The sequence below is a fragment of the Phaethon lepturus genome, unplaced genomic scaffold, assembly GCF_000687285.1.
Source record: "Phaethon lepturus isolate BGI_N335 unplaced genomic scaffold, ASM68728v1 scaffold28050, whole genome shotgun sequence".
In the NCBI taxonomy this organism is placed as follows: Eukaryota; Metazoa; Chordata; class Aves; order Phaethontiformes; family Phaethontidae; genus Phaethon; species Phaethon lepturus.
In genome coordinates, this window is record NW_010514465.1 from 3,502 (window position 1) to 16,844 (window position 13,343).

Consider the following 13,343-nt stretch of genomic DNA (forward strand, 5'->3'; position numbering starts at 1 on the left):
ACAAACAGCACAATTGCGCATTTCCAACCGGGAATTGCTGCCGTTAAACCACGTATTTTGCTATTCCTGCTTTGCAAACATCCCTGTAACAGGTTATTTTACCTGGTTACCAGTGAATCTGTAAGTGCCACAGTGCAGCTCACTGGAAAAACGCCTTTTCCGAGCTCTGCTCCCTCCCAAGTTCCTTAACACGCTTTATTTTCCTTTATTTTCCCTATCGGAATGCTCGCACATGGCAGAGAAAATACCCGGAGCCTGATCCTGCCGACAGCTCGGCGCTCGCGGCAAAGCAAAGGGGAGACGGGCAGAGGGTCGCCGCGTTTTGGGGACAATAGATGCTCAGAGGGCCTGAAAATATTGAGAACTGAAAAAAAAAAAACCCCAACCCCCAAAACCTGGATTTATGGGTCTCCAGCAGCTCTTATTGCTATTGTCTGTTGGTTGGGGTTTCCTATCAAAAACAACCCCCCAAATGTGGGTTTTCTCCCTCTAAGAAAGCAAGACCCGATTTCACGCCCTCCAGCCGGGGAGCACATCATCCCAAATCCCCTGCGGGGATGCATCCGCCGGGATGCAGGAGGGGAGGGAGGGGATGGCAAAGAGAGGGGGGGGTCTCTCCGGGAAGGACCGTATTCCGCGGGATGCTGGCAGCGGGGGGATAAACCTGATACCCTGAAAGAGCCACCATTCCAAAAAAACCCAAGAAACCTTGAAATAACACTTCACGGTAATTACGTCTTGAAACTGCAAAAAGCTGGACTATGGGTTCTTCTTTATTATGCGTAAAATACAGGAGCAAACCCTCGCCCGGAGGGTTCAGCCGCTTGGAGGCGTGGTGGGTACGGGCTCCGAGGGGCTCGCTCCGGCTGGGGGCCAGCACCCCCCCAGACCCTGCGTCACAGCCCGTGTTTTAAAGCAAAGATAACGGTAGGCATGGGTTAATGGCCGTAACGGCGGTTTGAGAGTTATTTTCCTTCCTCTTTCGCTGGAATTTTAGTCTCTGAGACACTTCGCTGGCCCTGCTAAGGGTGGTTTAACCCCTCCTGCTCTTCCCCGCTAACGCCCGGTGCGATCCTTCGCCGTGGGAAACCCTTTTCTTTAACCGACGTCGGCAAAGCTTTGCTGGAGAGAAATATTTGAGAAGCTGGTGCCCCCCAACCGCACACCCCACCAAGGGAGTCCCCCACCGGGCTGCAGCTGCCCCAGGACCTTCACTTGAGCCATGACTTGGCCAAGGAAAGGGCTTTGGGTCGTGGGCTTTCCTCCCATCCTTCCACCTATCTGAAAAACCACATCCTTCCACGGGGAAGGGGACAGGGCTGCAGGTCCCGGCTGGCACGATGCCAGTCACTGCATCCCCACTCCCACTGCCCCTTGACTCCACCTTGGGAAGGAGCTACCGAAGCCTGGAGCCATGTGGTGGCCCCAGAGCCATGCGGTGGCCCTGGAGCCATGCAGTGGTCCAAGCCTAAACCCAACACCGCTTGCCAAATGTGCTCACCAAAGCCTCTTGCCCAACAGACGGTGAATCTTTCACCTCGAGTATTTCTGTCTGGGCATAACGGGCTGAGGAGCATCGGATCTGCTATTGATCCAAGTGAAGGAATTAAAACTAAACCGCTCCACGTCAGATCTCATTAGCGGTAACACTGGGTGATCCTCCAGGCTCAGCTCCTGGAGCTTTCTACCCCACCTTTAGTGTTTTCTTTCCTTTCAGGAGAAAGCCTACCATCTCTTTCCTAGCTGTGGGCCAAAATTTTAGCAGTTAAGCGTGAAGGGTGCTTAGGCCAGTGGTAGGACGGTGTCTGCTGGGAAAGGTCCTCCTCTGCAGGGCCCGGGCTGTGGTAACAAAGTTCATTGGACCCTGCAAGTCATAGTGCTGTTACCTTGGCTAGAGCTTACTCTACCCTATGTGTTTCAACGCTGACAGACAGCTCCTAATACATAACATGAAGTCAACAGTGAGAGCAAAAAAAGGTATTTGAGAGGTCTTCAATGCCTGTCATCTACTGGGGTTTTTTTTTTGGCCCAGGTTTAACAGTAGCGTGCTACGAACAGTGGAAGGACGATGCAGTATTGTTATTCCCATTGCTCTTTACGTGCTAATCCTTGGCTTCGCTAAGCTGAACGGGACAACCCTCTGATTATTTACTCTTTTTTTTTCTTCCCTTTTCCTTTTATATGAACCCAAAATGCAACCCAAAGTACTACACGGGAGAAATCCACCTTCCTCACCCTATAGCATTGGTGTTCAGTCTTCACCCACTTTGTTCCCTGCGAGGTTGGGAAGGTCAACCAGAGCTTTGCTAGATTTCCTTTAAAACCAGCAGAACCAACAAAATGATCGTCACACAGAAGCACTGGAGCCAACACCCGACCTGCCAAACCACCCGGGACCAGGCAGCGGTAGGAAAAGTCCTCTTGGGTCCCTAAGCTTGTTTCTCCCCATCTGGACCATGCTCATGGGAAGGAGCTGCAGTAGCTCCTCCAATGGTAGCAGAGCCAAGCTGGAAGACACCACCAAAAGAAAGGAAGTCTCACCCAGGTGCCAACAACTCGTCACCTTGCTTTTCTGAAAGACCCTCCAGTCTGACCTCTACACCACCATGCCCCAGTCAAGGTGACCCTCCAGTGCTGGTCTCCACCACGCTCACCTCCATCTGGAGGCACTGCCAAGCAGTGCCGGGAGGGATTCCCATCCACATCTCCTAACCTGACCTCTTTAAAGGCTCTGGATTTGGTCCACTGCGACAACCTCGGAGCCCAAGAGCAACAGTGACAGTTGCAAACACGCCGCCGGGTGAATGTAACTCTCTCGGCATGCTTGAGGGAAAAATCAAAACCCAGTGATGTTTTTCTCTTAGGGAAAAAAAAAAAAGAAGAACCTTGTTTCTATGCTGGGTTTAGTGATAAGGATTTAAAAATAAACTGGCCGCAAGCATTGTCTGCAAACATGAACTCTCTCTTTGCTGCCCTCGAGACAACTTATTGCTCTACTTGGACACCCCGAGGTGGAATGTCACTTGCCGCAGTCAGCTTCACGTCCTTGCACCCTTGGGTGAGCCAAAACCCCCAGAAATTACCCCGATGCCCACAGCTTCCGCGTGCCTGTTGTCTCCCAGCCTTGTCCACGTCAACTGTGGACCACCTTCCTTGCCTTTTCTCAGGTGCCTTCCCGTGAGGAAGGCGACGTTTATTGCTATCGCTTCCCCTTCCCCCCACTTCTCCCTGCTCGCCAAACCGAGCAGCCGGACATCATCCCCCCTCCAGCCCTTCTCTATGGTGCCGGGATTTGTGCTTGGATGAACATTTCTCCTGGAAGTCTCCGAGCCCAGCTGTAACCCAAAGAATGCGGGGGCACCTCGGCTGCCACGGAGGCGTCGCAGTTTGGTCTCAGCCCCGCCAACAGCACGCGTACAAGGTGAAGCCATCCGTCTTCCCCCTTGCCCTGCCTCGAAGGCTCTTCACCAACCAGCCCCCCTCGTTCCCCACACCACCAGACACTGGAGAAGTTCTTCAGACGAACCCCTGGACATTGAGAGGCTCTTTAGACCAACCCTTGGACTGGGAGAAGCTCCTCAGACCAACCCTTGGACATCTCCTTGCTTCCTTCACCAGCTGCTCAGCACATCTCTGCCCACAAACGGTAGCCATGCAAGGAAGGAACTTCTCCCTCACGCAGCCCCGGGGTACGGTCGATGGGGAGCATCTCATTTTCCCAAGAGGTGCAAGACGCTCCCAGGGCACACGTCTCTCCACTGCTCTCTTCCTGTCACGCAAGATCTGTTTGCCCAGTTGGAAACAGCAGACCAAAGACCCGATGGTGACCAGTCCTCCTACTTCCTAAGACAAGTGTGTTACGTCGCTAGTAATATTTATATTCTCTTACTCTTACAAAAGAAGGGATGAGTTCAGAATTTCACTGCAGATAATGCATTTAAAATCTATCACGACAGCTATCTGGAAGACACCAATTTTCTTGTAATATGTTATGGAAGATTAAATAATTTATATTATTCAACTAAAAATACCCAAACCAAATCGGAATAAGCCTGCCTACCAGCGCTGTGCTTTTCACGTAGTACCCTGAACATCAACCACTCCTACTAGCCAAAGAAAACCTAGGCTCTCGTCAACAACAACGACAACAGAAAAATAACAAAAAAGAACCCAAACGAACAAGAAGTGGGGGATCTTTGCACCACTCAGCTGGGCAACGCTGGAAAAGTGAATATTCTGAGCTTTCAAATGGTAGGACCAAAGAGAGAACTTTACTATTGCTCAGTGTCAGTTATGTGTGTTACACAATTTATGTGGATTGGGGAGGAGGAAGGGGGAGAGGAAAAAAAAAAAGAGGCAGAAGATTAGAAAAAGCAGCTTTTACAAAAACCACTAAAGAATGCATAAAGTGACCCTTGCACTTTTTTTTTTTCTTTTTTTCTTTTGTTCTTGCAAACAGACGAAGTGCTGCAGTACAGCGGCCACAGCACCGATGTAAGACTTGTGTAGTTGCATACAATGTTTGACTCCGGATCTGGAAGAAAGCAAACGTATTAAAAAGAAGGAGTGAGAAGCAAGCGGTGCAGGATTAGACAGGAGTAACGTACGCAGCAAGGCGAGGTGGCAGATAACCCCCCGGGCTGGGCGAGGCCTCTGCGCGGCACCGTGTGCTCCCATCGGCTGCGTCGAGACGAGCAGCTGGGATCTCTGGGATCCGCAGCTTCAGAGGAACCTGCGGCCGGTTGCGCGCAGCCGCGGTGCTAAAGAACAGGCAGGGTGCAGGCAGCCGCGTGCAGCCCCGGTGCTAAAGAACAGGATGATCTCCCACAACGTTTTAGCAGGGGAAAAATCCCATATGCAAGTGATATGAAAGATGGGGAGGGACTCTTTGTCAGAGACCATAGTGATAGGACAAGGGGTAATGGTTTTATACTCAAAAAGGGCTGATTCCGACTAGATCTAAGGAAGAAATTTTTGACACTGAGGGTGGTGAACCACTGGCCCAGGTTGCCCAGAGAGGTGGTGGATGCCCCATCCCTGGAAACATCCCAGGTCAGGCTGGACGGGGCTCTGAGCAACCTGCTTGAGTTGAAGATGTCCTTGCTCATGGCAGGGGGTTGGACTAGATGGCCTTGAAAGGTCCCTTCCAACCAAACCCTTCGGTAACTCTGTGAAAGAGTGTGGTGCATCCAAAACCTTAAAGCATGAAAATTTCAACCCTCACAGCGCCCGGCTGCACTCGGAGCAGCTCGATGCCACTGAGGTCAACGCTAAATCTTTGCATGCAGCGAGCAGCAAGAAGTAAGGTCAAGGTACGCCGTGCTGTGCTAACACCCTCCGTAGCCCCGTGACAGCGCGCCGTGCAGCCATCGCTGCCGCGGAGCAGTGCGAAGTGGCTCTTCCGGAGACAAAGCATCGCCCGGGCAAAGGGATTCAGCAGCTTTGTCGGAAGGAGAGAAGCGACGGCAGTGCTCGGTGGCTAATTAATCGACACGGGCAGAGCAAGACTCGTGAAGGCAGCACTTACATGAATTGGCCAGCGGGTTTACCAGTGTGGAGGTACGTAGCTGTAGGTGGGGGTTCCTTGAGCCCTGTACGTTGGCACAGAAACTGGATGTGCTCCGATGGCGGTGTGTTGTGGAGTGGTCAACAAGGTTCCTGCAACGGCAGGGAGAAGTGCTTAGCAAGGAGGAGAGCTCCGGCGGGGGAGCGGTACCCCAGGGCAGGGTGCTGCAGACCCTCATCTGAGGGGCGGGCACGGCGTCAGCTGCCTTTTTTTTCTTCTTCAGTTCTCCCAAATACTATTCTGCCCGTGAGACCTAAATCGAAGGTGTTCGACTCATGCGTTTGGTATCGGCCAACGCTATGAAGGGAATAAAGCCACCTGAAGCTCCAGTGTATTTTCCATGCTACTTTCGGCCCTTAATTCATCTTTTTCCCATTTTCCTTGTCCCTAAAGACCAGCAGCAGAGCGAGCCACCGACCTGCTGATACCTTCCACCTGCTGAAGGCACTGGGCTTAACTGCAACAGCAGATCACTGCAGTGATCTGAAACATCTAAGGACCAAACTGGAAGGGATAAGAGTTACGGAAGGAGATGAGAAAAACCCCAGACCTTCCAGGGAAAATTAAGATGAACTTTGCCAATCATCTCCCAAGGGCAGTGGAGCGTTTTTGCTTCATTTAAAGCCAGGAAGTAGTGATCCTCTCCCAGGCGTGAAGCAGAGGGACCGCCCGGTGCAGCCCCTTTCCTTTTAGTCTGCAGCTGGGATTTTAGGTGAGAATTTGCACCATGCCTTCCGCAGACACGGGGAGGGAGAATACAGCCCCAAACCACTCTGTTCCGGGAGTAACTGGGTGCTCAAAACAACTTCACAGTTTCTGGTATCTCTCTACAAATGCTACTCATGAAGTCTCAAGACAATCCACGTGCATTAGTTACATCTATCCACTTCTCAGTACAAGCAACAGCAAATCTCTCACAGGGTGGTTCTCGTCATACCCAGGCTGCAATACCTCTGCTTGTAGCAGGGATTGCATCCCACAACAAAGTCCTATTTCACAGCTAATGCAGATGCGAAAGGATGAATGATGCATTTCTTGGCATAATTCAATACACAATCCTAAGAATTGTCAATGAGAGAAATACAGGCTTTGGAAAAAATAAAACCAGCCCGTATCCTTCCTCCATGTGCTATCAATTAATGGCAGTTTACCAGGATTGAAGCAATCCTGCACGTAAATTGCAGAGGATTTGGGATACAGAAACCAAGGTTAATGTTTATTTCGTCAAACAAAAGCAAGACCATAAGTATCCTAAAAAAAGAACTTGAGGATAGAAATGCAACAGGACGGACAAACCTGGTTATTCCTCTACTTATGGAACAGACAGAGGAAAGAATAATCTATTTAAGGATGCAAGAGTGCATCCCTCTAGAGTGAACCTAATGAAAGGTCTTCTCTGCTATCCTAAAAACTGAGTTAGACCAGTATCAGGAGCAAATTAATTGATTTTCACCTGCAAAGGAGCGGTAACCAGCAAGCAAAATTAGCAGATGAAGCTGCAATTAGCTGTGTGCAAGGTGCTTCTGCAGCCTCTTGCCAGGTACACCCTGCAAGGCTGCGGCCAGCACGTCGGATGCCCAGAGAGTTTTTCGTCCAGGACGAGCCTCCTGCACAGGTTGGTTGGATACGTCGCACCCGAGAGATGAAACGACGGCTCAGAACACGGAATGATTTGCCTTCTTACCTGCTGACATTGCCATGGTGGTCCCAGCGACCATCCCCATGGCCACACCGTTGGTCCTGGGCGCAGCGACCGGGGCCGGATAGATGGCCGATGGGATGCTGTTGGGCTGAACCACGGTGGTGTGATGGATAACGTGAGGCTGTGCCGCGTACACTGGCTGGGTATAATACGCTCCCTGTTTGAGAAGGGAAAAAACCCACCATTGTCTTTGCCGTTCGACTGAAAGCACAAGCCAAAGCAACCACTTGAAGCCCATTATTTGATTTAGAGGCGCTCACCAGCTCTGCGTGCAGCGGGTGTCAGCAAGGACTTACATCAGCTGCGACCGTAGATCCTGCTATGGAGTGAGCAGTGATGCTCTCGGGGCCGGTCCTGCCGGCTGGGGCAGCACAGCCCCACACCCACCCCCCGTGCCTGGTGGGTTCCCAAACACAGCCCATATCACAAGCCCAGAGCAGCTCTGCTGTGACAGTCCTTCACTTTGAGACTTCAAGCCCTCAGCTCCTCTGGCCGTGTTGCAGAAGCAAGGCGTCATGCGTAGCTGCTGGTACCAAGAGCCACCCATGGGACATCGTTCAAGCCCTGCCAAAGGGCTGGTCCTTCTCATGAGGGACCTTCACATGAGCAAGCTCCTTCTACTTCACATGAGCAAGCTGCTGTGCTTGGAGACCTGGACAAGCAAGGATGAAGCTGAACCTGTGGACATGTGGGATGGTCCCCGGGATGGATGAAGGCAACGGGACTGGGAGGGGGATCAGCATCATGAGGCAGAGAGTCAGCTTGTCAGGGACAAACGGTGCTGCATCCGTTTGGTGGGATGAAATGGGGCCTGGACCCAAAGGACTTTGGCTGTTGGCATAGGAAATGAACAAGAGATGGAAGAAGAGGAGAAGCCATGGCTCTCGGCTGATCCCAAGGTGCTTGCTCTGGAGTGGGAAGCGTGTTGTCTTCTCGGGTTTCTGATGGGAAACAGAAGGGCTCCAAAATCCAGGCTGCCGAGCCCCGCAGGGTTTTGAAACAAGGGGGAAAGGACGGGTGGGAATAAAAGAAAGGAACAGAAAAAGGTCCATGTCCAAAATAAAGGAGGGCCTGAAAGGTGAGCCGTGCAAGGGAGAGAACTGCCATCCCTGGAACAGGCAGGGACACCGCCGGTACCCACAAACCAGGGGCAGTCGGAAAGATTACAGGGTTTAAACCAACAAAGGGAGATCTTATTGTGCGCTCATGAAAGTCATTAGAGAACCACTGAAGGCATGGATTAAGAGGAGAAGGAGATGCAGGTGAACTATGAAATCACTTCTTTCTTTCAGGAGCTACAAAGGTTGATAGGACAAATTGCAGATGCTGCAAGGCATTTCCTTGGGGAACGAGAAGGACGTGCCAAGATAAATTATGCTCATGAAGAAAAGGTGCCTGAGGAACCAGCTGCAGAGAAGGAACACCCCAGGCAGTGAGTGCTGCAAGCACAGCATGCTGAAAGGATCTACCAAATCATCTACTTCTCGCTGTTGTTCTCTTACAGGCTGTCAAAACTCTTATTTGCCGGTCCCTGGGAAGCAGAGATGAGGAAATGACATCTGCAAGCTCTGCTCCATCTCAGGCTTGCTGGTGGGCACTGCTAGCAGATGCCAACCTCCTGCTGAGGCCAGGATCAGAGAGGAACGAGCATGCAGGGATGGGTCTGGTCCCCAGCAGTTTATGCAACACTCAGTTAATGGAAGGAGAGGTGACAGCAGACAAAATCCGCAAGAGGAGACGCTCCGGTCTCAGCAAGGCTTGTAGAAACCACTCCATGAGGTTGTAGCTGCTGGAGAAGTTGGTTGACATTAAAGAGGAGGAGGAATGCTAGGGGAGCCATAGGGCCAGATCTCTCTGAGGACCTCATGATCTTCAGTGTGAAGGGGCATCAAGGTAATTTTCAGAGGACATCTACCGTGTATTGCAACCTTGTGGAGGATCTTGGCCCCAGCACATAGCTGGAGGCGGTGGCAATGCAGGAGCAGAGAAGATGGTACTGGAAACCCATCCAGGTGCTCAGGGAGTAGCTCCTCCACGAGGACACAAATCTGGGTCATGCCTGAAGTAGCTTGTGCTGGTGAAGGTGACACAGGGGCTTTTCCATGAGAGATGGCAGGAGGGCAATGCAAGTCAAGTGAGATGCCAACGGCCACCAACAAGTGGACCTGTGGTGACCCAGACGCATCTGTGGCCCTGGGGAAGAGCAGTGTTGAGAGCTGGGGAGGGTGGGGAGAGGTGGGTGCAAGGACCATCCTGAAGCCAGCAAGCCCCAGAAGTCAGGTGTGTGATTTTGGGAGAAGGGACCTGATTCTCATCCTGGCTGAGCCACAGGGATGCCGTTATGTTGACTCCGCTGCACATCGATAACCACACAAGACCACATCTCATCCACAGGTTCCAATGGAGGAAGCAAGAGAGAGACTCCAGCATCCTGGAGACCCACCAAGCCCCACCACAAGCACCTCCAACCCACCAGGACATGGATGCTCAGCCCTGACAGCCAAGGATGAAGCCCTACGGGAACCTTGGGCTGCATCTGCACGTCGCTGAGTGAGGTGGTGAGCTGCTGCGGCGGCTGGCGAGGCACCTACCTGGGTGTACAGGTTCTGCTGTGGATAGGCACTTCTGATGGGGTACATAGCGGTTTGGTACGGATTTGGAGACGGCGAGTAGGGAGGAGGTGCGTTGTTACTCTGGGTCGGTGGGACCTTGTAGGGAGTCCCCGCAGTGTACCCTGGCAGAGACAAGAGTAGTCCAAGTTAGGATAAGGATTTATAGACGCAGGGTCGGTCCACACAGCACATGAGCAACCCAAGCCACCGTTCGTGATGAACCGTCTGCTCGCTGGGCCTCACTCAGCATGGGGATGTACTGAGATGCACCAGCATCTACTGACGTCCCATAAAACCCGCCAAGCCAAGACCTCTGAGTCCAGCATCCAGCCCCTGCCTAATCAATCACAGCAGCCAGGGCTGCATCCTCCACCCAGCCTGGCAGTGGCTCTTCCCACGCTGCCTACACCAGGCCAAAGAGCCGATGAGTATTCCCAATGGTCAAGGCATGACTTGATGGGACTCAACCAGCACTTCAATCACCCAAGACAGCAGTATCCCCACACCTACTCACCCATCTCTACACATCTACCTGATGAGAATAATGCTTTTCCTTCCAGGAAATCCCCAGATTTTTGTCCTTTCACCTTTTTTGCTTGGGGTGTGATGGGTAAAACCAGAATTTAATTGCTGGAGGATCTAACTGCATGGCACAGTACTGCTGTTCCCTGCCTACGTCCCCAAGCAATGACCAGAAAGGCAGCACCACCGATGGTCCAAACCTCCGTATTAAGAGGTGAAAATGATGCATGTCTCCAAGTATTTCATCAGGGTGGGTAGGGCTGAGCAGCCTCCTCTCCTGCAAAGGAGGGTTGTGAGCACCAGCTCACCTTGCTGGGAGAGGCAACCCCACACGATGCTCAAGCACCTGCATACCTGTCACAGGCTGTTTGCATTAGCCGCAAAAGCAGCAGATCTGCTTTACTGCCATTAAGAAAAGCCATTTTCTCTGCTCGGTAAGCAGGCAGGGCAGGCTGCTGGCGAGGCGTGCGGAGTGGCGGGGGCTTGGGAGGGCAGCGCTTGGGCAGCCAGGGAAACGTCCCTTGCCGTATTTTCAGCTTTGTGATCCCAATACGGCAGATTGTAGCAACTTTTGTCTTCTGGTAGGATGCAAGGAAAAGAAATTGGACTTCAGCATTCCCCAGTCTTCCCCGTCATCCCATCAGGCTGTTTAGCTGGAGCATCCAAGTCCCAGATTTACACTTTATCAAAGGTCTAAAGAAACTTTAACTTATCTTGCAGCATTTAGGAGATGCTGAGTATACGGGGGACAAACTAAAATGAAGGATTCTTTCCAAAACATGGGAAAAATAAAAAAATAAATAATCCCAGAAAAATAAACCTAACCTAACAAAACCTAACCTAAAGGATAACGTGATATCAGCCGACCTGCTGGCTGTGGGTGTCCCTTTGGGGTTTTGCTGATATTTGCATTATGTTCTGGTGCTTATAAAAGTCTGTTTTCCTTCCAGGAAGACCCAGCAGTACCAGCTCAAGATCCTCTAATGCAAGTCTGATCATATTTGTCTTTTTTTTTGTTAAAGGCTTTCCCTGGAGTGAGGAGTGAGGACATCCCGTGAAGATCTCCACTCTTCTTCTGCTTCCTTTCAAGGTACCTTCCTACCTGTTGGCTTGTGATGAATATGGGGATGACCCCCATACCCTCCACCAAAAAGAAAGGGGTGGCTTTAAGCAGGTCCATGATAACACTGCATAATCCAATTCTTTTCACCTGGCAGTGAAGTTCCATAAGACCCCATGGGAAGTGTAGCATCTAAAGGTGGTGCAACCTGCCCCAAGGATGGGGTGTCCATGCACCTACAATATGCGGCACATGAATTCCCAACCTTTAGAGGCATTTCCAAGGAAGGCTCCATGAAGTTGCCCCTGAAACATTATTTAAGTGCTAAATTGGGGAAAAAATCCTCAAGAATACTTGTTGTGCTTTAAGGGTTGTTTTTTTAGGGTAGACTAAAAGCTGAGCTGCTGCCATGGGACACCCTGGACTGCATCAAGTGTGCTGTGAAGGCATCAAGGTGTTGGTCACAGCTCGATGAATGGTTAAAAAAAAGGAAATGGTAAAAAATCTGCTCACACGAGCAAGGAAAAGCACATGGGCTGGGATGGCTGATGAGAAACAGTAACGAGCTCTTGCAGGAGGGCTGGGAGAAATCATCCTTAGAGCAAACGGGCCCTGAAGACTGTGTAGGATGGAGAGATAAGATGTCTAAACCCTCAAATGAACTAATTTACTCAACCAGTGTTCAGGGCAGCAATTAATGAAGGCTAAGATTTCAAGTCCACTAATATCCCATATTATCCACCCAGCACTGAAACAGCATGAAGATAAAAAGGAGCTTTCTAGGAACTCCCAAACAGCATCTCACCGCCTCCTGATTACTGCAGATTGGAAAAAAATGTGCTAATTAAACAGCAGAATAGCTGTGACCCTTCTTCTGACTCGCATTAGCAGGAGGACAACTATCTTTAAATGAAAGATAGAAGCAGTGGGAGGAAATACAGGTTCGAAACGGCCGTATTCACTGTAGCAGCAGAACTGGAGACTCCTCCATCATGAGGGCCTCCAGGAACCCAAGAACGTCACCTGCAGACCAACCAACCTCCTGTTTTTCAATCTTACAGATTTTTTTCTATTTTGAGCTCATTTTCTTCAAACAAAGACCTTGGAGGCTGCCGGTTCTCGGCATCATGCTTCATTTCTGATGGGCATCTGGAGATGTGGACCAACTCAAGGCTGTGTGGTTTCACCACCTTGAATGCTAATGCTTGCTGTGATTTCTCAATTGTTGCATCATGGGCAATTTAGCTACAGTATTAAAAAAGGTATTAAACATAACAGTCCAGCCAGATGTAATCTTCCGCGTTTATAAATTGGGAAAAAAATAGAACAATTTGTGGGTAAAAATGACACATAACCAAGTTTTAATGACAGAAGATGATGGAGGCTCCTCTCAGAAAAGCATGTCTGACAGCTAATTTTGAAACCTAATTATGACTATCTAACACCTTATTAGGATTAGGAGGTAGGCATGGCCCATGCTTCTGCCGCTTCGCGGTTCAAAAACAGGCTGGGATTTCAAAAGCAATAGCGAGCCTTTAAGCTCCAGCTTCTATTAAAATTGCTGATTAAATCCCTCGTGCCACTCTAGAAATCTCAACCTTATGATCCTGCAACACAGAAGTGCCCTGAATTGCACAGATGAATTTTTCTATAAAAGCATGAAGGCTGGTGGGGGGAAAAAAAGGTCTATGATGAATTTTGTATCACCACCTTCTCTTGTTTCCACATGAAGGGTTCGCCACAAGCATGACTCCTTAGATGGCTACGGAATTGGCTGGATGGCCACACCCAGAGTTACAGTCGACGGCTCAACATCCAAGTGGAAACCAGTAACGAGCGGTGTCCCTCATGGTCTGTACTGGGACCAGTACTCTTTAGTAT

The 13,343-nt window shown here is 50.6% G+C and overlaps 1 protein-coding gene across 1 annotated transcript; it reads right to left on the reverse strand.

The window, feature by feature from the left end:
* Positions 1-4,441: 4,441 nt before the first annotated feature.
* FAM168A (family with sequence similarity 168, member A) lies at positions 4,442-11,892 on the reverse strand. Its single transcript, XM_010293039.1, has 5 exons — positions 11,853-11,892; positions 9,860-10,002; positions 7,251-7,425; positions 5,528-5,658; positions 4,442-4,534 (listed from the first exon to the last, which is right to left on the reverse strand). Exons 1-4 carry the CDS (start codon positions 11,890-11,892, stop codon positions 5,546-5,548), a joined length of 471 nt encoding a protein of 156 aa, XP_010291341.1. The 3' UTR covers positions 4,442-4,534; positions 5,528-5,545.
* Positions 11,893-13,343: the final 1,451 nt, after the last annotated feature.